The sequence below is a fragment of the Bos indicus x Bos taurus genome, chromosome 29, assembly GCF_003369695.1.
Source record: "Bos indicus x Bos taurus breed Angus x Brahman F1 hybrid chromosome 29, Bos_hybrid_MaternalHap_v2.0, whole genome shotgun sequence".
Lineage (NCBI taxonomy): Eukaryota > Metazoa > Chordata > Mammalia > Artiodactyla > Bovidae > Bos > Bos indicus x Bos taurus.
Genome location: NC_040104.1, coordinates 39385759 through 39410330, shown reverse-complemented (window position 1 = coordinate 39410330; position 24572 = coordinate 39385759). Strand labels below are relative to the sequence as shown.

The 24572-nt window shown below is 42.0% G+C and overlaps 1 protein-coding gene across 15 annotated transcripts in view; it reads left to right on the top strand.

Annotated features, from left to right (window-relative positions):
• DLG2 (discs large MAGUK scaffold protein 2) overlaps positions 1-24572 on the top strand; it is a 2318993-nt gene that overhangs the window by 1839361 nt on the left and 455060 nt on the right. For all 15 annotated transcript variants that reach the window (XM_027532391.1, XM_027532387.1, XM_027532386.1 and 12 more), the window contains one exon: positions 6500-6568. In XM_027532391.1, the coding sequence (XP_027388192.1) occupies positions 6500-6568 (69 nt within the window). The remainder of the gene's footprint in view (positions 1-6499; positions 6569-24572) is intronic.

Sequence of the window (24572 nt, the reverse complement as noted above, 5' to 3'; positions counted from 1 at the left end):
GTGAGACTATTTCTGTTTTGTAAATAGTTAATTTGTATCCTTTCTTTTTAGAATCTGCATGTAAGTGATATCATATGATATTTGTCTTTGACATATTTCATGCACTATGACAATCTCTAGATCTATATTGCTGGAAATGACATTATTTCCTTCTTTTTAATGACTAATATTACATTGTATAAATGTGCCATATCATCTTTATTCATTTCTCTGTCAATGGATATTTAGGTTGCTTCCATGTCTTAGCATTTGTAATTGCGGTCATTTTTTGATTGTCTTCCCCATCTATTTGCCAAGAAGAGATGGGGCTAGATGCCATGATCTTAAGTTTTTGAAGGTTGTTTTAAACCAGCCTTTTCACTCTCCTCTTTCACCTTCATCAAGAGGCTCTTTAATTCCTTTCTGCTTTCTGCCATTAAAGTGGTATCATCTGCATGGCTAAGGTTGTTGATATTTCTCGCAGCAATCTTGAGGCCAGCGTGTGCTTCATCCACCCCAGTATTTCCCATGATGTACTTTGCATAGATAGCAGGGTGACAATATACAGCCTTGACATACTCCTTTCCCAATTTGGAACCAGTACATTGTTCCATGTCCAGTTCTAACTGTTGCTTCCTGACCTGCGTACAGATTTCTCAGCAGGCAGGTCAGGTGGTCTGGTATTCCCATCTCTTGAAGAATTTTCCACAGTTTGTTTTGATCCACACAGTCAAAGGCTTTAGTGTGGTCAATAAAACAAAAGTAGATATTTTTCTGGAACTCTCGCTTTTTTGATGATCCAATGGATGTTGGCAATTTGATCTCTGGTTCCTCTGCCTTTTCTAAATCCAGCTTGAACGTCTGGAAGTTCATGGTTCACATACTGTTGAATCTTAGCTTGGAGAATTTTGAGCATTGTTTGTTAGCATGTGAGCTGAGTACAATTGTGTGGTAGTTTGAGCATTCTTTGGCATTGCCTTTCTTTGGGAATGGAATGAAAACTGACCTTTTCCAGTCCCATGGCCACTGCTGAGTTTTCTAGATTTGCTGGCATATTAAGTGCAGCAATTTCACAGCATCATCTTTCAGGATTTGAAATAGCTCAACTGGAATTCCATCACCTCCACTAGCTTTGTTTGTAGTGATACTTCCTAAGGCCCACTTGACTTCACAGTCCAAGATGTCTGGCTCTAGGTGAATGATCACATCATCATGGTTATCTGAGTCATGAAGATCTTTTTGTATAGTTCTTCTGTGTATGCTTTCCACCTCTTCTGAATACGTTCTGCATCTGTAATTTCCATACCATTTCTGTCCTTTATTGTACCCATCTTTGCATGAAATGTTCCCTTGGTATCTAATTTTCTTGAAGAGATCTCTAGTCTTTCCCATTCTATTGTTTTCCTCTATTTCTTTGCATTGATCACTTAAAAAGGCTTTCTTATCTGTCTTTGCTATTCTTTGGAACCCTGCATTCACATATGTGTATCTTTCCTTTTCTCCTTGATCTTTCACTTCTGTTTTCTCAGCTATTTGTACAGCTTCCTCCTTGCCAATATAAAAAGGCAAAAGGCCTCCATTTTGCCTTTTTGCATGTCTTTTTCTTGGAGATGATTTTGATCACTGCCTCCTGTACAATGTTACGAACCTCCGCTGATAGTTCTTCAAGCACTCTGTCATTCAGATCTAATCCCTTGAATCTACATGTCACTTTCACTGTAAGGGATTTGACTTAGTAAGACATTTTGATTTGAACTAAGTTCTAAATAAGCAGTAGCTGTTGTCACTGTATAATTGTAAGGGATTTCTTTTAGGTCATATGTGAATGGTATAGTGGTTTTCCCTACTTTCCTCAATTTAAGTCTGAATTTGACTTAAGAATTCATGATCTGAGCCATAGTCAGCCCCCAGTCTGGTTTTTGCTGACTGTATAGAGCTTCTCCATCTTCAGCTGCAAAAAATATAATCAGTCTGATTTCAGTATTGACCATCTGGTGATGTCCATGTGTAGAGTTGTCTCTTGTGTTGTTGGAAGAGGGTGTTTGCTATGACTAGTGTGTTCTCTTGGCAAAACTCTGTTAGCCTTTGGCATGCTTCATTCTGTACTCCAAGGCCAAATTTGCCTGTTACTCCAGGTAGCTCTTTTGCCTGTTACTCCAGGTAGCTCTTGACTTCCTGCTTTTGCATTCTAGTTCCGTATGATGGAAAAGATATCTTTTTTTGGTGGTAGTTCTAGAAGGTCTTGTAGGTAATCCTAGAAATGTTCAACTTCAGCTTCTTCAGCATTAGTTTTGGGGGCATAGACTTGGAAAACTGTGATACTGAATGGTTTGCCTTGTAAATGAACTGAGATCATTGTTTTGTTTTTCAGATTGCATCCAAGTACTGCATTTCAGACTCTTTGTTGACTATGAGGGCTACTCCATTTCTTCTAAGAGATTCTTGTCCACAGTAGTGGATGTAATGGTCATCTGCATTAAATTCACCCACTCTGGTCCATCTTAGTTTGCTGATTCCTAAAATGTCAATGTTCACTCTTGCCGTCTCCTATTTGACCACTTCCAATTTACCTTGGTTCAGTTCAGTCGCTCAGTCGTGTCCGACTCTTTGCAACCCCATGAATTGCAGCATGCCAGGCCTCCCTGTCCATCACCAACTCCCAGAGTTCACTGAGACTCATGTCCATTGAGTCAGTGATGCCATCCAGCCATCTCATCCTCTGTCGTCCCCTTCTCCTCCTGCCCCCAATCCCTCCCAGCATCAGAGTCTTTCCAATGAGTCAACTCTTCGCATGAGGTGGCCAAAGTACTGGAGTTTCAGCTTTAGCATCATTCCTTCCAAAGAAATCCCAGGGCTGATCTCCTTCAGAATGGACTGGTTGGATCTCCTTGCAGTCCAAGGGACTCTCAAGAGTCTTCTCCAACACCACGGTTCAAAAGCATCAATTCTTCAGCACTCAGCCTTCTTCACAGTCCAACTCTCACATCCATACATGACCACAGGAAAAACCATAGCCTTGACTAGACAGACCTTTGTTGGCAAAGTAATGTCTCTGCTTTTGAAAATGCTATCTAGGTTGGTCATAACTTTTGTACCTAATATTCCAGGTTCCTATACAGTATTGTTCTTTACAGCATCAGACTTTCCTTTCATCACCAGACACATCCACAACTGGGCAATGTTTCTGCTTTAGCCCAGCCTCTTAATTCTTTATGGAGCTGTTTCTCCATTCTTCCCTAGTAGCATATTGGACACCTATCAACCTGGGGGGGTCTCATTTCCGGTGTCATATCTTTTTGTCATTATTTTTATGGGGTCCTCAATGCAAGAATACTGAAGTGGTTTGCCACTCCTTTCTCCAGGGGACCACACTTTGTCTGGCCCTGCCCTTCAGCCACAGTATAAGTTCAACTTAGGTTCATTTCTGCTTGTATTTCTATTGCCTCAGGAGACTGGCCTTAGGAAACATTGCTACAATTTATGTCAGAATGTTTTGTCTGATTTCTAAGAGTTTTATAGATCCAGTCTTATTTTAGGTCTTTAATCTGTTTGGGGTTTATTTTTATATATGATATTAGAGGATGCTCTGAATTTCCTTTACATGAAACTGTCCAGTTTACCCAGAACCACTTATTGAAGAGACTCTTTTCTATGTTTGTGTTCTTCCCTTCTTTGTTGTAGATTAATTTTGACCATAAGTGCTTGGGTTTATTTCTGGGCTTTCTATTCCATTGATCCATATGTCTGTTTTTGTTCAATATTGTACTGTTTTTCCTACTGTAGCTTTGTAGTATTGTCTGCAGACTAGGAAAGTTAGGCATCCAGCTCTTTTCTTTTTCTTCAGGATTACTTTGGCAATTCTAGGTCTTTTGTGATTCCATATAAATTTTAGGGTATTTTGATAAGGATCACATTAAATCTATAGTTTGCTATGGGTAGTTTGGCCATTTTAACAATGTGAATTTCTTTGAATCATCCTCAGTTTACTTTATCAGCACTTTTTAGTTTTCAGCATGTAAGTCTCATCTCCTTGGTCAGGTTCATTCCTAAGTATTTTTTTTTTTTTTGGTGCAATTTTAAAAGGGATTTTTTTTTTAAACTTTACCTTTCTGGTATTAGTAGAAAGAAAAGCAACTGATTTCTGTATATTAATTGTATATCCTGTGACTTCACTGAATTCATTGATGAGCTCTATTAGTTTTTGGTAGCACCTTATTTTCTCTATATAGTATCATTATCTGCATATAATGACATTATATTTATGGGGTCTGCATATTCTTCCCTTCCAATTTGGATAACTTTTCTTTCTTTTTCTTCATCTGATTGTTGTGGCTGATTTCTATTAATTTTATAATGTTATTTTTACATTTTAATTTTATCAAGTTAGGGTATACTCACAAATCTATATCTTGTGGCATTGACTTTATGGCTAACTGAAATGATATAAATAGTTATGCTTATTTAGTATGAAACATCACAAAGTACACATTCTGCTAAATCATATTGGTTTATTTAATAAATACTTTTATGTAGCTTTTACCATATAACAGGCACTGTTCTAAAAACTATGTTTATTGAATCCTTATAACTACCCTATGAGGAACATACTGTTACAGAGAACTTTAAGAAGCTCAGTCAAGGTCACAGTAGTCTATATGAAAAAGCTGGGATTTGAACTCAGCAGTCTGGCTATGCGGAGAAGGCAGTGGCACCCCACTCCAGTACTCTTGCCTGGAAAATCCCATGGATGGAGGAGCCTGGTGGGCTGCAGTCCATGGGGTCACTAAGAGTCGGACACGACTGAGCGTCTTCACTTTCACTTTTCACTTTCATGCATTGGAGAAGGAAATGGCACCCCACTCCAGTGTTCTTGCCTGGAGAATCCCAGGGATGGGGGAGCCTGGTGGGCTGCCATCTATGGGGTCACACAGAGTCAGACACGACTGAAGCGACTTGGCAGCAGCAGTCTGGCTACATGGTCTGGCTCTTGAATGCTGCGTTTCCTTTCAGTTAGTCAGTCAAATGCGTTTAGTGCCGTGAGTATTGCTCAGCACTATGAGGGAGTCAGGAAACAAAGGACACAAGGCTTAGCTTGAAGAAAACCACTCTCTAGATTTTAGCTGTTGTCACACATTCTGCTCCCTCAACCTCAGGTAAATATTACCCATGTCACAGTTAAATACTCATCAGAGAGAGCTACCTCTTCTCACCCATGAGGATGAACGTTTTGAATAAAAATCTGCAACCTGTATAGCTTGGTTCTCTTTGACAGGGGCAGTGTATTCAGGGTATGTGCTGAGAAGTCTTAGAATGGTATGAAGATGCCTCATGTTCTACAAATATTTAACTCAAGTTTCACTCTATATATATATATATTTACATGAAAGTATATACACCTTCATACACTATATGTATAATGTATACATAACTGTTGTTACAAATAATTTTTAAATACTACTAAAATTACAGCTTGAAATACATTTTATCATATACTTTAACACAAAGGAAACTCACAATACATTCCTTTTTGCTCTTAGATTGTAAACTGTGCATCTCTATATCCAAATGAAGAGTATTCTTAGATAGTAAGGCAAAAATCTTTAAAACCAAAAAGTTGTTACCATTTGGAAAGTGATATGAAGAAAGGCACTAGTGTCAGTCTAGTTGCCAGTCCAAGCACAGGTATTTACCACGTGACTTTGGGCAAGTTTCTAAGCTGCCCTGTACTTTAATTTCCTCAGCTGTCAAATGGGACAGTACATGCCTCACAGAGTTGTAAGAAATAAAGGATGTAAAAAATATATTTAGAAAAGTAACTCAGGCAATAGGTGCTCAATAAATGTTAGATACTACAATATCTACCGCAACTACTTATCCATAAAATCAGTCTTACCTTATTATCGTGCAACCAAAATAAATTCAAAATTACATTAAATTCTAACATCAATATGCAACTGAAAATCCCATTTTTCAAGCTTTTATGTTCACTCAATAGCTGAATTATTTTTATTATTCCAAATTTAAATTAATAAATTTGTACTAAATACTACTCCAATTTTCAAATTTGCTCTGTTTAAAGTTTTGTTAGAAAAAAATGTGCATTTTTTAGAAATATATTGCATCATATAAAGTAGCCTCTAATTAAAATAAATAAATTTAAATTAAAAAAAAGAAATACATTGCATCATAATGAAATGTATTTTTATGTTCTACATTGTCTTATTCCAAGGGGAAAATAATGACCTCTTCCAAATATGTTTCTTTTCACAGTTACCCTTCATTTAAAGCTTGCTTTTTGAACAAAATATGCTGACATCAAATGATAAAGAAAAATTAACCCCTTACCTGGTAGAGTGTTTTAGTTTGGTGGATGATTCTATTTATCAGCAAAGAACAGTTGTTTAATCACTCCTGTGTTTCTTCTAAGATTGATTGTTTTTTTGACCATAGGCCTGATTAGAATGTGCAAAGATATTTTAAATGAATGACCTGTGTTTGTTTTGTCTTTCTTTTCTTGCAGTCATTCCCAACACAGCACTGCAACCCGTCAGCCTTCAGTGACTCTCCAACGGGCCATCTCCCTGGAAGGGTAAGATAATAATATAGAGTCTTCTTTTAAACCAAACTATGCACCCTCATCACTTTGAGCATAAATTCCTTTTTCTTTCCTTCCCCCACCCTCCTTCACCACTTTGCTCCCATTTTTTCCTTTCTGTTAGCAAATATTTCTAATGCTTTTGTTATACGCCAACCACTGAGCAAAGTACTGCAATAAGTCAAGTGAGAACTCTTGTTTTCCTTCAGCGGGATCATTACATATTAAGAGTGACAGAAATATAGATAGCTACCTCTATATGGCATAAGCATCACATGGGGCATACATATAAGGGATTAAGGAAGGATCCAGAAAGGATATTTGACTGAGAATGGGGAACAAAGAGGGAAGGGGAAACAGGTCTTCTCTGAAACCATCCTGACTTAACTCTCAAGCTAAGAACTGAAGCATCTGTGGATATCTGCCTAACAGACATTTAAAGGAAGGGTACTCGCTGCAGGAGAAAAAGCACATGAAAAACCATGAACACCAGTGAGGTGAGGTGGCCAAAGGCCACTGACGTGATTGAGTTCTGTGGCACTGGGTGTGCGAGGCAGAAGATGGGAGTGGCGATGTTGGCTGGCCAGGCTTACATATAGAGGACCGAGTGTTTTGCATTTCTCAATTCCCACATCGGGCAGAAGCTGAAGGGGCTAAGAAAAAGGGGCTAATATTTCCCTCCACTTGCTTTATACTCATGACTGGTTTAATTGAGAACCTTTAACTGGTTACTGTATAAAAAATGAAATCATTTTATTTTTCCAATATCTGTTACCATCTATACTTTGTTCAATCCTATTTCCCAGGACAAGTAGGCTTCCTTAATGGCATTTTAATTCAAACCTCTAACTTCATTAGTTCTCTCCATTTTGAAATCTCGTGTTTTAGTCAAACCTCTGTCTCTCTTTCCAACATAATTATTAAGACTTGGGGTCCACCAAAGTGCTCTGGAGTGGATAGAGGAGTCATCTGCTCTCTTTCATACCACCCTCTAGACCTTTCTTTCTCTTAGATTACTTCTCTGGTAGTTACGGGGTTCAAAAAATAGAAAAATGGTATTTCTTATAAGTATAGCTCATTCACTTTGCTGTACAGTAGAAACTAACAACATTGTAAAACAACTATACTGCAATAAAAAAATTTTTTTAATAATATGTCATTTAATGTACAGCCCTCTGTCTCAAAAAAAAAAAAAATTATATAACTGTGTCTTGACTGCTAATGGGTACTTCAGCTCTCAGAGCTTTCTGAGATGCTACCCTCATTTGGCTCAAATAAAATTTTCCAAGTCTTTTTTAAAATATGAGAAATAGCTTTCTTACTGTTCTCCTGTGGCTATCTCCTTTCTGTTAGTGATCACTGGTGATGTAGCCTGGATGGGTGGAGAACCAAACATGCACCAATGCAAAGAAAACTGAGCAACCCCGCCCCCCCACCAAGACATGGTCCCCTAGGACCTCAGTTACCTTCAGACTCCCTGGAAGCAGCGCACTGCAGCCTTCTGGCACATTCACCACTTTCCCCAAGCAGCGTCAGTCCCTCCTCAAAGCACTTGATCACTCTTTCCCATCTGTCCTCAGCAGCTGCAAATGCGAGGCTTGCAGACATGAGCAGCACCCATCTTTTCTACCCTTCAGGTGGAACTTACCTTGGGTTAGTCCTTGCCGCCTTTCTCCTTACCCAACTTTCTCCTCTTCTCCACGTCAGCAAAGTCCATAAGTGGACACAGACTTGGGAGGAAGATGTTGACCTTCCTTCCTGGAAAACCATAAATTTTAGAAACACTTTTTTATGGGGTGTCCTTTCTTGCCTCTAACAACAACTCCACTGAATCGCCCCAAACCCATAGGAACATGAGTGAAAGGAATGTGACTTCTATAAGACCAACTGCCCTCCCGTCGAAAAGATAGATACCTCCTCCTCCTCCTCTGTTTTTGATGGTAAAGAACATCAGACATTCTACCTCCTCTATTAAGAAGAAGAAAACAGATAGGAGGGGTGAGGAGTCACAATAGCACAACAGGAGCATGTGGAGTTCACCTCTCTGCACAAGTACATGGGGAATGGGACAGTTCTCACAACAGAGCATGTGCTAAACACTAGCAGAGGACCACAGACACTAAAAAGATAAAATCCCCATGCAACCAGGAAGGACAAAAGAAAGCAAAGAGGAAAGGGGAAGGGACCCTCACCCTTGTGGGGGAGCTGAAGGAGAGGTTCCTGAGTCTGGGGAACCACCCCCCTTCCTGGTGGGAAGATCAGCTGGGACAGAGGGGAGCTTCAGGGGCTCAGAGGAGAGCGCAGCAACCAGGCAGGACAGAGTAAGACCTGCATGGACGGTCTGTGTTAGCCCTGCGCCTCCCAGCCTGAGTCGTGTGTGCTGGTGTGGATGGAGGCTGGGTGCTGGAACCCGGGGTCAGGAAGGGGACTGTGATCAGCTGCAAAGAGACAGCCTGAAGGGACGGGTAAGGGGCTCCACAACCGCGCATGTTTGTGAAAGAAGTCCCGGCCGCCGTTTCCTATTTCCCCACGTGCCCGCCCCAACCTCCTTGGGTGCTCGGAGGGGCTCCGGCCTGAGCAGGCTGGCGTGCCCGCCTGTGGTCCCAGCCCCACCCCTGTGTGCTCCAGCACAACCTCAAGAGCAGACCCTGGCAGAAGGCCCACATGCAGGGTGGAGCTGAAACCACAGCTGAGCCCCAGAGCCTGTGCAACTAAGGAGGGAGGGCAGAACTCTCTCTTCACAGCTGTGGGCTGTGGGGACCTGGGATCTATACCCATCCACCTCCCCACCACCCCGGCCGGCTTTGTAAACTCAGCCCCTGCCGAACACCTGAATGAGCAAGAGCTCCCACCACTGAGAGGAGTCTAGCTTTAGCAACTGTGGGCTTTGTGGGCACACACATATAGAGATTGGGCCCGGTCACAGTCTGAGCTGCCTCCATAGCTCCCAGGGCAGTCCTGCACAGTCACGGCAGTCCTGGAACCTGACTTCAGTGCGTGTAAGCTGGTAGCCTAGTGAATACAATGCCTGAGAGAAGCCGGTTGCTGCCATTCCTACGGTTAAGGCGGCGCTGAGAGCAGGTCCAGTAGCGGATTAGTGTATGAGCCCGCAGAGCAGGTGAAAAGTGACACAGCAGAGCACACGCACGGGTGAACCACCCTAGAGGAGGAAAGCTCAGCGACTTCTCTCCCAGCGGTTGTGCTCCAATCCCACCTGCCTCACACCGCAAATCAGAAACTCAGCTCAGAAACAGATCTCGGGTCCCTGCTCCAACCACTAGGGAGCAGACCCTGTTCTGACAAGGCAGAGACAACCTCAGAGCAAGGGAAGGCCCCGCTCAGTATCCAATGCAGGCCCAGGTCACCTCACCATCAGCCATACCTTCTATCAGGGTAATAACACCCAGCATACACGGAGGAAAGAGGTGGCAGACATCCATATTAAAACAGCCCTACCAGCAAAAATGGCTCAGATAGTAAAGAATCTGCCTGCAATGCAGGAGACCCAGGTTTGAGCCCTGAATCGGGAAGATCCCCTGGAGAAGGCAATGGCAACCCATTTCATTACTCTTGCCTGGAGAATCCCATGGACAGAGGAGCCCGGCAGGCTATGTAGTCCATGGGATCACAAGAGTCAGACACGACTGAGTGACTTAACACTTTGACTTCACCAGCAAAAAATATTAAGCCCATAGAAGTTACACAGGGGCATTCCCACATAAAAATAGCACTCCAAGACAGCCTGAGTCAGGTATTGGGAGGAAGAACCCTGGAGCATTTGGCTTTGACGGCAGGCGGGTCCTGAGTGTAGGCGCACCACAGGGCTGAGAGAAGCAGAGACTCTCGGAGGGCACACACCAGGTTTCAAATGCACCGGGACCCAGCACAAAGCAATACCTCCATAGGAATACAAATAAACTCAAAGTGGTTTAAAGACCTAAATGTAAGACCGGATACTGTACAACTCCTAGAGGACAACATAGGCAGAACACTGACACAAATTGCAGCAATATCTTTTTTGATTCATCCCCTAGAATAATGAAAACAAAAATGAGTTAAAAGCTTTTGCACATCAAAGGGAAACCATCAACAAGACAAAAAGACAACCCACAGAATGGGAGAAAAGATTTGCAAATGATGTGACCAACAAGAGATTAATCTCCAAAATACATAAACAGCTCATGCACCTCAATATCAACAAACAACCCCATTAAAAAGTGGAGAGAAAATCTATTAATCAATAGCCATTTCTTCAAATGTACAGAGAGCCAAAAAGCCCATGAAAAAATGCTCAACATCACTAATTATTAGAGAAGTGCACATCAGCGCTACAATGAGGTATCACCTCACACTGGTCAGAATGGCCGTCGTCACAAAACCCACAAACAATGAATGCTGGAAGGAGTATGGAGAAAAGGGAACTCTCCTACACTTTTTGTGGGAAGGTAAATTGATACAACCATTACGGAGAACAGTATGGAGGGTCCTTAAAAAATTAACTATAGGACTACCATATGATCCAGCAATCCCACCGCTGGGCATACATCCAGAGAAAACCATAATTTGAAAAGACACACGCACCTCAGTATACACTGCAGCACTATTTACAATAGCCAAGACAGATGAATGGATAAAGAAGATGTGGTCGCATATAACACACACACACACACACACACACACACACATATAATGGAATATAACTCAGCCATAAAAAAGAATGAAATAATGCCATTTGCAGCAAAATGGGTAGACCTAGAGATTATCATAATAAGTCAGAGGAATACAAATATCATATAATATCGCTTATATATGGAATCTAGTAAAAAATTATACAAATGAACTTATTTACAAAGCAGAAACTGACTCACACATCTAGAAATCAAACTTAGGTTTACCACAAGGGAAACATGGGAGGAAGTAATAAATTAGATTGGGATTAACATGTACATACTGCTATGTATAAAATAGATAACTAATAAGGACCTACTGTATAGCACAGGGAAGTCCACCCAATATTCTGTAATAACCTATATGGGAAGAGAATCTGAAAAAGAATATATACATAACTGTTTCACTTTACACCTAAAACCAGCACAACATTGTAAATTAACTATACTCCAATAATTAAAAAAAAAAAAAAAACAGAGATAGTAGTGGTTCACTAAATAGAAACTTAGCTCTGAAAGAACCAGGTAACTTTTCTCAATAATAAACTACTATATTCATTGTGACATTTGTTCTATTTCTTAAAAAAAAAAAAGTTTTCAATAAATACTTCATAGCATTTGGTTCTATAATAATATACAAGAGGGTCTAGATCATGAATCCTCACCATTCTCTCAGTGTTTAAATCCAGGCTAAGGAATTCACAAGCTATGTGACAGCAAGTTACTTGGTTTCTTTGTGCCTCAGTTTCCTAATATGTAAAACAGAAATACCGATGATATATCCTTATCGAGTTCTTTTAAGAATTAAAATTACATATATGTTTAATTTTTATATTAGTACTAGCATTGTATGTGTGTTTGCTATAGTAGTTGTTGCTGTTATTGTTATACATAAGGTAAATCAATAAGCCATGAGAGTTTCTCATCTATATCAAATAGTGGAGTGGGTTACCATTTCCTTCTCCATATATCAAATAAGGCTTTATTAAAAGTCAGTCACTGGTATCTTTGCTATATTCTGGGGAGGCATATTTCTATATACATAATAATCATTTGTGGAAGCAATTCAAACCACTCTTTGAGCTTGCCTCGTTGCTGAGTTAATATATATTAAAAGTACCTTGATTACCAAGATTGTATTTATATGCTTATTAAACAAGGAAAGAACAACCTAAGCTTTTTCTACTTATCAGCTTCTTCTCAGCTCCAAGAGAATAATTTAGGACCAGAATAAGAAATGCTGTTACATTACTGGGATATACATATCTCTTAAAAAGTTAAAGCAAAGGGACTACGTAAACACACGAGAGGAACTAGCCTTTGCAGTCTGTGAGTATTCTCCAGTTGGACGTGAGAACATCCATCAGTCAGAACCTGCAGTGCAAGTTGATGCAGGCTTATGATTGTATCCTCCATACTTCTCTCCTTCTAGAAAGTACCATACTTTTAGAAAAACACTCCCACAAAACTCAGTTGGTTGTTGCATCCTCCAGAGAACTATGATTGGTTTTGAATTCTACAGGTTAAATTGGATATGTGGAAAGGACCAAGGAAAGCCATCCAGAGTTAACAAAGGGATGGGACAGCATTTTGTCAAGCAAACACTGACGGGATTAGGATTCTTTGGTTTGAAGAAGAAAGCTTCATCATGTGCTTAATGAGATCATATTCAAAATGTGTAATTTATTGGGAGTAAAAACAGTATAAATCCATTGTATTTCTTCAAGGGAAAAGAAACTAACATTCACTGAGTGCTTATTAGGTACCAGGCTATCTATCCATCCATCCTTCCAGCCATCTACCTATCTTATCTGATTTTATTTCCATAATAATCTTATGAAACAGGCATCTTTTTTCCTAAAAAAATGATCCTCAGAGACATTAAGTAATTTTCCCAAAGACCCTTACATAGAATATAGCAAGCCTAGATTTGAAATCTAATTGGCTTCACTGTACAACTCCATTTCCTATAATGTGGCATGAAAAAGGCTTTATTGAGTTGGAAATCAGTGGTCACGCCATTTATAAGCTACATTCAGACTAAGCTGGACATAGTGAAGAATTTCCTAGGATAAAAAATGATAAAGAAGTAGAACTGACTCTAAGCCTAAGAGTCTAAGTAGAATGAATAGCCCATCACCTGGCATGGCACTGGAGGCCACGTGCAGGCTGAAGTGTTAATTGTGGTAGAGGCGAGGGTGTTGGGGCTGAGCTTACCACTGGCCTCCACCTCCCCCTCCTAGTTCCTTAAACAGACCTCCTTCAGCAGCACGCAGGGTGGCTGTCGTTCCAGGGATTAGTCCTTACACAGAGAAGCCTTCCCTCAAGCTATGCTGAACAATGGCATTTCCTGCTAGAGCTGTTTCCAAACCTTTTCCTTCTTTCTTCTTGTTCACAAAAGCTTATTAGCAGCTGCCAATCAGCATTCTTTAGCATTTGGCACTGTTTTCCACTTGAGTGAAATGACCTCTGTGATAAATGCAATCGCTAACACTAATCCTCCGTCAAGATGAAGCCAAAAAATGTGCAGGCCTTACCCTGACGTCGGAACAGAGTGACCCCATTTCTCAAAAACAGGAAATGGTATCCTCGACTAGGTCCCATTGTTTTAACTGGTATAGAGTAGTTTGTTTTACCTAGTTAATAATCCACCATGAAGAATATTCTGTTCTCTGCAATCATGGAAAAAAACTGACTCTGTAATCAAAGAAGTAGTTTTTGAATCCTGACCTTTCTGCCATCTACTGTTAATCTTAAACAGAACACATCCCATCTATAAGCATGAACTTCCTATTCAGCCAAAGGGAGACAAGCATAGGACTCACCACCTTTCTGTAATAAGTACTAGCTGGGGCTTCCCAGGTGGCTCAATGGTTAAGAACCCACCTGCAATGCAGAAGACTTAAGTTCTTCCCCTGAGTCAAGAAGATCCCCTGGAGAAGCAAATGGCAACCCACTCCGGTATTCTTGCTGGAGAATTCCATGTAAAGAGGAACCTGGCAGGCTACAGTCCATGGGGTCACAAAGAGTCAGGCACAACTGAACAGCTAAACAACAGCCAAGTACTAGTTGAATATACGCCTCGTCCAAGTGTTCTGAGAAAACAAAACTCATTTTTAAAGCCTGGGTTAGTTTGAAGACCTATATTGAACGCTTATTATTAAATACATATATATATGTCCCTATGTATGTAAAACATTTCTTGATACAAAATATTTGAGACAGAATTAACCTTGCATTGCTGGAATATTTAGAAGGCAACACCTTAGTAATTCTCTCCAAAGCCCAGAACGCTACAGTTTATGCTATATGTGCCCTGCTGACCATCAAATACATAGATAATGTGGCATAAAGTCATTGTCACTGTACACCCAGTAGGAGAGGTATTTTACATTTTGTGTAGGTCATTGGGCCTTTAGCAGTTTTCCCATTAAGGTGTAATACTGCTGAAAGTAGGTAATCAGCTGAAATTGGAAATTTCATTATTTGAAAACTCTCCTTCCTGATGCCTTCATGAAAAAAGCAACTACATAGGATATTTATAAAAATGAATGTACTTTAAAAGGCCATATGTTTATGTATTTTTCACCTAAGTTGCTACTACTTGACATAAGATAAGTGGAAATATTTCAGATTCCCAGTTAATTTGATCCATAGAGACAACAGAACTATCTCATTGAGCCTCTTCATCGAGTTACTGCGGTTTCTTAAACTGATATCTGAATCATCTATAGCTATGCCAGACATAACGAGGCAGAATAACATCCCCATTAACAGTATGAGTGCCTTGCTTTGGGTTCAAGTTGACAGACGCAGCCCACATCTTAATCTCCTCTTCCTCCTGAGACCCCATTAAAAAGAAGCTAATGGAATAACAAAACAGGGCGAGAGGACAGTCCCATAACTATAAAGGAAATGAGAGGGGGCATCAAAGGCCAGAAGATTTCAGCACACTTCTGCATGACAGAAAGCAGATGGAAGGGGAGAGATGGAAGAGGCAGAGAGAGGCAGCCCTGCCTTAGATCAGCTCCAGAAGAAGGGCACGTGCTGTGGCTCCAGGGCACCTCGCCCGTGGCAGTCTATGTGACTGCCGTCTCCTGGCGATGTGTTTCCAGGGCTGCCTCCCACAGCACAGCCCTCCACGGTGAAGCTGCCTTGTAGAGAGGAGCCCAGAGTGCAGAGAGGAGCGGATCTGCCTAACAGAGCCCAGGAAACCCGGAGCCTGCAGAATAGTGACAGCAGATGGCACTGAGAGCAGAGCCTGAGAATAGGATGATGTGACAAGATGTCCCCACGCAGCAGGCACAGCCCTGCATGCAGAGCAGCTGCCAGGCAAGTCCACACCACCAGTCGGGAAATGAACTCTCTGCTCTAAAGAAACAGGAGGACTCTCCTGAGGAACCGCCCCCACACCAAAGCCCTGCTCTACGTGCTAGTTGGGGCTTCCCAGGGGGCTCGGTGGTAAAGAATCCTTCAGCCAATGCAGGAGCCGCGGGTTCCATCCCTGGGGCAGGAAGATCCTCTGGGGAAGGAATCGTCAGCCTACTCCAGTATTCTTGCCTGGAAAATCCCATGCAGAGAGGAGACTGGCGGGCTATAATCCCTGGGTTTGCAAAGAGTTGGACACAACTGAGTGACTGATGGTGTGTGTGTGCACTCACACACACGTGCTAATTAGGGAGCAAGTTTCAGGTTTGCCCCTCTAACCTGAAGTTTTTTGGTAAAAAAGGTTTGCCCTTATGTGCAACACTCTCCAAAGCCTTTCTACCACTTTGTTCTTAAATGTGGACAGACAGCCACGGGTTACCAAATATTTTAACAAACCTACCAAGGGACAGAAACAGGATTAAAACACACATAACAAAGACCATCCCAGAGATAACTCTGGAACAAAACAGAAGTTAGTGAAATGAAGTTGACCCTTGAACAATGTGAATTCAAACTGTGCAGGTCCACTTATATGTGGATATTTTTCAATAAAAATGCTCTAGTACTGTACTACCTACAGGTGGTTGGATTCAAAGATGTGGGGTAAATTCAGATATGGAGGGCTAACCATAAATTACACTCAGATTCACTCCCACCCTTTGCTCAAGGGTCAGCTGCTCCAATATAAGCATATGTTTAGCAATAGGGAGATAGCCACTAGAGTTAAAACTGAAATGGTAAAAAGCTATTGCCTCTGGGAAGCCAGGTAGGTTTCTCAGGAGAGGTAACACAAATTGCGTTTTGACGAATGTGTTTGGAACTAGACAGGGGTTAAAAAGAAAAGAACTGCTGAGTCACTTCAGTCGTGTCCGACCCTCAGCGACCCCATGGACGGCAGCCCACCAGGCTCGTCCGTCCATGGGATTTTTCAGGCAAGAGTACTGGAGTGGGGTGCCATTGCCTTCTCCGCAAAATCATGTGCAAAAAATCCTGGAAGTATTTTCCTAATACTGCAAAGATTTCCTGCTGCTGCTGCTGCTTAGTCACTTCAGTCGTATCCAACTCTGTGTGACCCCATAGACGTCAGCCCACAAGGCTCTCCTGCCCCTGGGATTCTCCAGGCAAGAACACTGGAGTGGGTTGCCAGTTCCTTCTCCAATGCATGACAGTGAAAAAGTGAAAGTGAAGTCTCTCAGTCGTGTCCAACTCTTAGCAACCCCATGGACTGCAGCCTACCAGGCTCCTTCATCCATGGGATTTTCCAGGCAAGAGTACTGGAGTGGGGTGCCATTGCCTCCTCCTAATCTTCAACTATTCAAATACTTCCTTTTGTCCAGTAGAGGGAATACACTATTTTATCTTACCTTAAAAAATCATTTTAGCAACAATACAGAGGCAGAATTTTCTAGAAACTAGCATTTTCACATCAATAAAATAGCTGCCCTGAAAAGTGTTGACCACCCTCTATGAATCGAAGGAATCCATATGGAGTGGATGGTCTAACTGACCCCAACCAAAAAATTTCTCCCAAATCCATCAGTAAGCCCAAGGAGAACCAGCAAGTGGTCTTGCCTGTAAACAAATGCATCTAGGGGAACCCATCATCTCGGGTTAGCTGGTCTGTGGAGCTATCGCTGTCGTTCTTGCTCAGTGGAACAGGCCTGTCTATGTAGGGATAACCATGCACCTCTATTTGGCACAAGAGTGTCCCTCTCCACACTCTTAAGACCACGACAGGCTCTTGAGACCATGTGTTGGTGGGGCCAGGGAGCCTCTGTTGTTCCCACATTAGGCCTGAACAGTTGGCCTTTCCAGGGAACACTCTGTGAACAGGACCTCGACTGGAATCATTTGCCCTTTTGTTCTCTAGCCAGCTTTTTTTGCCTTAATGGGAGACGCTCTTTTACAACTAGCATACTTCAATTTCCCAAAATAGTGCTGATTTAAAGTAGTCAGTCTTCTTAGTCTAAGTGCCTAGATATTTACTTACAAAATATACAGTCACTGTGAATCAGGAGACCTGGGTTCTAGGTTCAACTCTGCCACCTCCATGTGATTTACAAAGTGATGAGGTTGAGTTGAAGAAACAAAGTCCTAGATTCTTTTGCACTCTATCAGTTCAGTTGCTCAGTCATCTCCGACTCTGTGACCCCATGAATTGCAGCACGCCAGGCCTCCCTGTCCATCACCAGCTCCCGGAGTTCACTCAGACTCACGTCCATCGAGTCAGTGATGCCATCCAGCCATCTCATCCTCTGTCGTCCCCTTCTCCTCCTGCCCCCAATCCCTCCTAGCATCAGAGTCTTTTCCAATGAGTCAACTCTTCGCATGAGGTGGCCAAAGTACTGGAGTTTCAGCTTTAGCATCATTCCTTCCAAAGAAATCCCAGGGCTGATCTCCTTCAGAATGGACTGGTTGGATCTCCTTGCAGTCCAAGGGACTCTCAAGTCTTCTCCAACACCACAGTTCAAAAGCATCGATTCTTCGGCACTTAGCCTTCTTCACAGTCCAACTCTCACATCCATACATGACCACTGGAAAAACCATAGCCTTGACTAGACAGACCTTTGTTGGCAAAGTAATGTCTCTGTTTTTCAATATGCTATCTAGGTTGGTCATAACTTGCCTTCCAAGGAGTAAGTGTCTTTTAATTTCATGGCTGCAGTCACCATCTGCAGTGATTTTGGAGCCCCCAAAAATAAAGTCTGATACTGTTTCCACTGTTTCCCCATCTATTTCCCATGAAGTGATGGGACCGGATGCCATGATCTTCGTTTTCTGAATGTTGAGTTTTAAGCCAACTTTTTCACTCTCCTCTTTCACCTTCACCAAGAGGCTTTTTAGTTCCTCTTCACTTTCTGCCATAAGGGTGGTGTCATCTGCATATCTGAAGTTATTGATATTTCTCCCGGAAATCTTGATTCCAGCTTGTGCTTCTTCCAGCCCAGCGTTTCTCATGATGTACTCTGCATAGAAGTTAAATAAGCAGGGTGACAGTATACAGCCTTGACGTACTCCTTTTCCTATTTGGAACCAGTCTGTTGTTCCATGCCCAGTTCTAACTGTTGCTTCTTGACCTGCATATAAATTTCTCAAGATGCAGGTCAGGTGGTCTGGTATTCTCATCTCTTTCAGAATTTTCCACAGTTTATTGTGATCCACACAGTCAATGGCTTTGAGATAATCAATAAAGCAGAAATAGATGTTTTTCTGGAACTCTCTTGCTTTTTCCATGATCCAGTGGATATTGGCAATTTGATCTCTGGTTCCTCTGCCTTTTCTAAAACCAGCTTGAACATCTGGAAGTTCATGGTTCACGTATTGCTGAAGCCTGGCTTGGAGAATTTTGAGCATTACTTTACTAGCGTGTGAGATGAGTGCAATTGTGCGGTAGTTTGAGCATTCTTTGGCATTGCCTTTCTTTGGGATTGGAATGAAAACTGACCTTTTCCAGTCCTGTGGCCACTGCTGAGTTTTCCAAATTTGCTGGCATATTGAGTGCAGCACTTTCACAGCATCATCTTTCAGGATTTGGAATAGCTCAACTGGAATTCCATCACCTCCACTAGCTTTGTTCGTAGTGATGCTTTCTAAGGCCCACTTGACTTCACATTCCAGGATGTCTGGCTCTAGGTGAGTGATCACACCATCGTGATAACATTGTATAATTTCATAAATTTTAAAGGATATAAAATTTTGGTTTCTGGTATTACTCTGTCAGTCCAGTGGTTAAGACTCCACACTCCCAAATGCAAGGAGCACAGGTTTGATCCCCATCAGGGAACTAAGATCCCCGTCAGGGAACTAAGATCCCACATGTAACACAGTATAGCCAAGAAAGTTAATAAATGAAAGTGTGGCTTCTGGACTTGTAGAACTGTTTCCAGATGTGGAATCTTAGGGGCCAATGGGCTGTAAACAACTGGCCCTCAGGAGAAGCTGGCTTGAGTTATCCCTACTCACTCGCTCACAGAGCAGCCATCTTTGATGATTCTCACCAGCGTGGATGGTCAGCTTCTGCCAGCACATCTCTGCACCTTGTCCCTCAACAGCAGTGCTACATGGTGCTTCCCAGAGTAACTAAGGGGGCCCGATGTGCTGAGAAATATACTGAATATATTGCAAATCTGAAAGAGCAACTTTATTCAGGTTGTATAGTTTTGGGGCTCTGTGGGTAAAAATCTTCCTTTACCACAGAAATGTAAATGACCTCGCCAAAACAGAGGGCAGGTTGGGTTACTGAAGAGGATTTCTGTATATTTTTAAAATGTATTAAAACAATATATTTATATATGGTTGTTACCCTCTTTATTTTGCCCTCTGCCGACTGAAGAATTTATTTAGGGAGAATACAGGAAAATTAAGGAGACAAAGAGCTAGCTGATGTTTACAAATGCTTGAAAGAAATCAAATCCTACCCCTCCCACCAAAAGAAAACTAAACTTCTGATTTACAGTCCAATACAGACAGACCAGCTTCTTGGGTAAGATTCCGGGTCTTACTTTTACCACCAGGTAATCTGCATAGAAAGACTAAGAATGCTTATCTTATGGTGCCCTCCTTCCATCCCGTAAGGGGAGAGGGACTTTCAGAGCTTGAATCTCAGAATCAGGGCAGATGACCCCAGATCATCTCTGTCTCCCCCAGTTATCATCACGTGGTTTCATTTCTCCTCTTGTCCCTGCAGTTTCCACCTCTGCTCCTAGTGAAGCTGTCAGCTCATTTTTCTTAGCCCAGTTTCTACTGGCCTATTGCTTTTTTTGCCATTTCTTTACTCCATATGACATCCTTTCCTAGGCCTTACAGTCTTTCTTCCTTACATCTGTAAAGCTGAAAATGTAAAAGGTGTCATCACAACAAACTTTAAGGATTGCCAAAAATTTATCAGTGCTAAAAAAGTGCTGAGGTTACAGAGAACTGGAAAATATTTAAGAGCTACCAATTCATAGGCTTCTGTCTGTAATTCTTTCACAGGACTTGGATTTCTATCGCCATCTGCTGTTGAAATAACAACTGTCATTTTTGGTTTTTTGGTTTTTGATTTTTAATTGTCCAATGCCTTGTATAGGACAGCCAGAAGTTTCCAGATTTGGAATTTCAAGTAAAATATCAAAATATATTTTAGAAGATGACATTGAGAATCTATACTTACATTTTTCCAGGTAAAGACTTTTATTTAAGGGCTTCCCTGGTGGCGCAGAGGTTAAAGCGTCAGCCTGCAATGTGGGAGACCTGGGTTTGATCCCTGGGGTGGGAAGATCCCCTGGAGAAGGAAATTGCAACCCACTCCAGTATTCTTGCCTGGAGAATCCCATGGACGGTGGAGCTTTGTGGGCTACAGTCCACGGGTGGCAGAGAGTCAGACACAACTGAGCAACTTCACTTTCACTTTCACTTTCCTGTTCCCCGGGATTCTCCAGGCAAGAACACTGGAGTGGGTTGCCATTGCCTTCTCCAATGCATGAAAGTGAAAAGTGAAAGTGAAGTCGCTCAGTCATGTCCGACTCCTAGCGACCCCATGGACTGCAACCTACCCAGCTCCTCCGTCCATGAGATTTTCCAGGCAAGAGTACCAGAGTCAGGTGCCATCGCCTTCTCTGCTTAAAACCGAGGAAAGATGTAAAAACAGAGGAGTGTAGGCATCATGAAAGCAGGCAATTCAAAGACATAGACAGTAAAGTTCAAAAAGGATATTTTCTATATTCAAATGCTAAAAATATAGCATGAACTACTACATATTTAACAGAAGGCAATGGCACCCCACTCCAGTACCCCACATTTCTAAGTCAACACCTCACTTGCTTCCCTGATAGCTCAACTGGTAAAAATCTGCCTGCAATGCAGGAGACCTGGATTCGATCCCTGGGTCGGCAAGATCCCCCCCAAGAAGGGAATGGCATCCCACTCCAGTATTTTTGCCTGGAGAATTCCATGGACAGAGGAGCCTGGCGGGTACAGTCCATGGGGTCACAGAGAGTTCGACACGACTGCGTGACACACACACACCCCCTCTCCTGCCTCCTCAGAATCCCATGTGTTTTGTCATTACGAATTGGCCAATTTGGAGGCGTAAGCAAGACACTGAAATCCAGTGTGGAGCTCAACATGACTCCTGGGGTTTTGAAAGTTGTTATTTAGTCATTGTCAGAATCTAGTTACAGAACAAAAGTAGAATGACCACCTACGGTGATTTCACTGAAACTGCAACATGCTGAGTTAGAAGAGACAGAGGAATCATTTTTCCCCGTTGTTGGCATCTGTTTTACCTTAAAGAAGTAGGGAGAAACCTTGAAGTCACAGAGTAGGAGTTGGGCTCTGAAGAGTTTCTGGGCTACCCCGGTCAGGGGTCTTGCACACGGAGGCTGCTCAGTGCCAAGCGGCTGGGACTTATCTTAGAGAGATGCCACAGAACCCACTATGGAGTTTGGTTTTGGGGTTTTCTATAAATAGTCCTTCTTTCTGTGTGCCCGGTTCAATGCCAACATGATGACTTACCCCTGCATACATTCCTTGGAAAGCTTTTCATTTTTAAACAAATTGGTTTAATAAAGGACTTACACTGTGAAGAAACTTCCTCCTCATTATTGTATAATTAAACATATTTGAAACAGTGTGCTGCAGAATAGTCAACTAGAAAATTGCTCCTCTTAATCAATACTCATTATAATTAATGCTGATAATAATATGATCACCCATGACATTGACTGAGATGGCATTGAAAAGCTAATTAATACACTGAATGAAGCAAGGAGGGATAAAGAGAGCATCCAGTTGTTAGACCAGTAAAAAATGAATATAGGAAACATGATTCCACAACAGGATCTAGCTGCCCAAGCTGTCAGGAAGCTTTATCAATCACAAACCTCCTAACTGTTGTTCTAGTACCAGTCTGCTTTTTATATTTGCACCATTATCTCTCTATGAAAACTGTCCGTTTTTTTAGCGTCTTTCTAGTATTAAGGCTGCGTTTGCTGATTTGAGTCTGTTTATGACCAATCAATAAATTTAATTGGAATTATAATGGTGAGCCATGAGATGGAGCCTGCCCTCTGTCTGGTAGGAAGAAGTGGACATGAATCATACAGATAAATGTTAAGTCCACACCTGGGCCAGGTGCCATAAAAATGTGGCCTGTGATGCTCTGAGTGTCTGGAATAGGGGATCTGACCTCCTCCGGAAGGTCAAGGCGTCCTTGGAAGTCTCTGAACGAGGACGCATTAACTGGGCAAAGGGAGGAAAGGGCCATCACCGACAGCTGCACAAACAATGATTACAAATGTGTCTGAGTGTATTTCTGAGATGAGCACAGACTAGAACAACGTGAATTCAGTAGAGCTTGCCATTTAGAAATTTATAATAAGGAGGCTGACTCACGGGTGGCTGTCTCCTCCGGAGAGACCATTTGATGGAGATTTCCAGTGCTTATCAGTAATGTGTGATCTCAGCATAGATGCAGGTCTCTAAATCCCATCTCTGCACAGTTGCGCTCTTCCAGCGTGCTTTTGTTTGTCTGTCTGACATTATTTGTTTGCATGTTTATCTGCCTACCTGCCGGAACTTTGAGACCCTTCCTCACTGCTGTTGCAGCCACCTGCTGCTCTCCTCCTCTCCAGCCCTCCCCTGGCCTCTTTTCTTTTTCCCCGTCCCCTTCCTTTTCCTATAAACTTTCTCCTCCTCCTCCTCTTCTTTGACTTTTTATTCTCTGTCCATTTCTTTGTCTTTTTCTCCTCTTTCGGCTGTTCGTCCTGAAGGTAGGCTTATGTTTGTACAGTGCAGTGCAATTCGCAAAGGCATCTCAAGGACATCATTCCCTTTGGCCCCAGGAACAATTTTATTTAAGGGAGGCTGAGTAAGAATCATTGATCTTGTTTATAGATGTGTCAGAAGGTAAATGGCTTTTTCAAATTTGTGTATCTGGAAAGGGAAGAGCCTTGACTGTAACCAGATACCTCCCAGCCCCCACACTCTCACCACCAGACCACCTTATCTCAACAGAAATGTTGAAGACATCCTGACACATCTTTTAGGCTCATCTTTTAGGGTCCTTCTCTGTCCTGTTAGTCACAAAGATGAGTCTAATCCTAAGTCATGGTCGGGGCGAGGGGTTGGTGGTTATGGTTATTCATCCACATAAGTGTAAACAGCTTCAATCTCATCTGATGAATATTCACTGGACATTGCATTTGACCTTGACCTGAACCACCTATAAAGAATGGTTTTCATTGTATTTTTTTCCTTGCCTGCCTATGACCTGGGAGGTGGCATGGCTCTGAAGAGCAGGAAAGGAAGAAGATTGCTTTGAGGATCATTTATCTGCCTTCATTAGATTACTCATCTTGAGACATCCATCTTTATGTATCCAAACTGAATCTGATGTCTCTGCGTGTATTGTTATTCCCTCGGAGACCCTCCAATTTCATTAGGATTTCTGTTTACTTCCTTCTCCTGGCCAATTATAAAAGAGGTTAAAGAAAGAGCACATTCATACCCTATGCCATAAGCCAGATGCCCCTCTATTACCAGAAAAACAGTCAGTAGTCTTTCTCCTTTATTTAATCTCTCTGCTGATTTCCAGTCCTGGTAGATATTTACGCCACTGAAGTATGCTTTTAAGCTGTAGATCAGCAACCTTTGACTGATCGATCAAGTCGGTAAAGGTTTCTGCTTGTTACATGGAACAATCAGACTGCTCAAGAAGACTTATATAGGAGACAAGCAGCATCCATCCATTCATTCTTGATTTGACTGATGAATCTCTCATTCATTCTTTCCTTCAACTAAGTGTTTTCTGAATACCTAGTACATGCCAAACACTCTAGTGAGACACTTGAGAAAATCAAGAAGAAAATGGCCCATTTCCTGCCCTTGAAGAGCACACAGTCTAGTGGGAGTGACAGAATGTT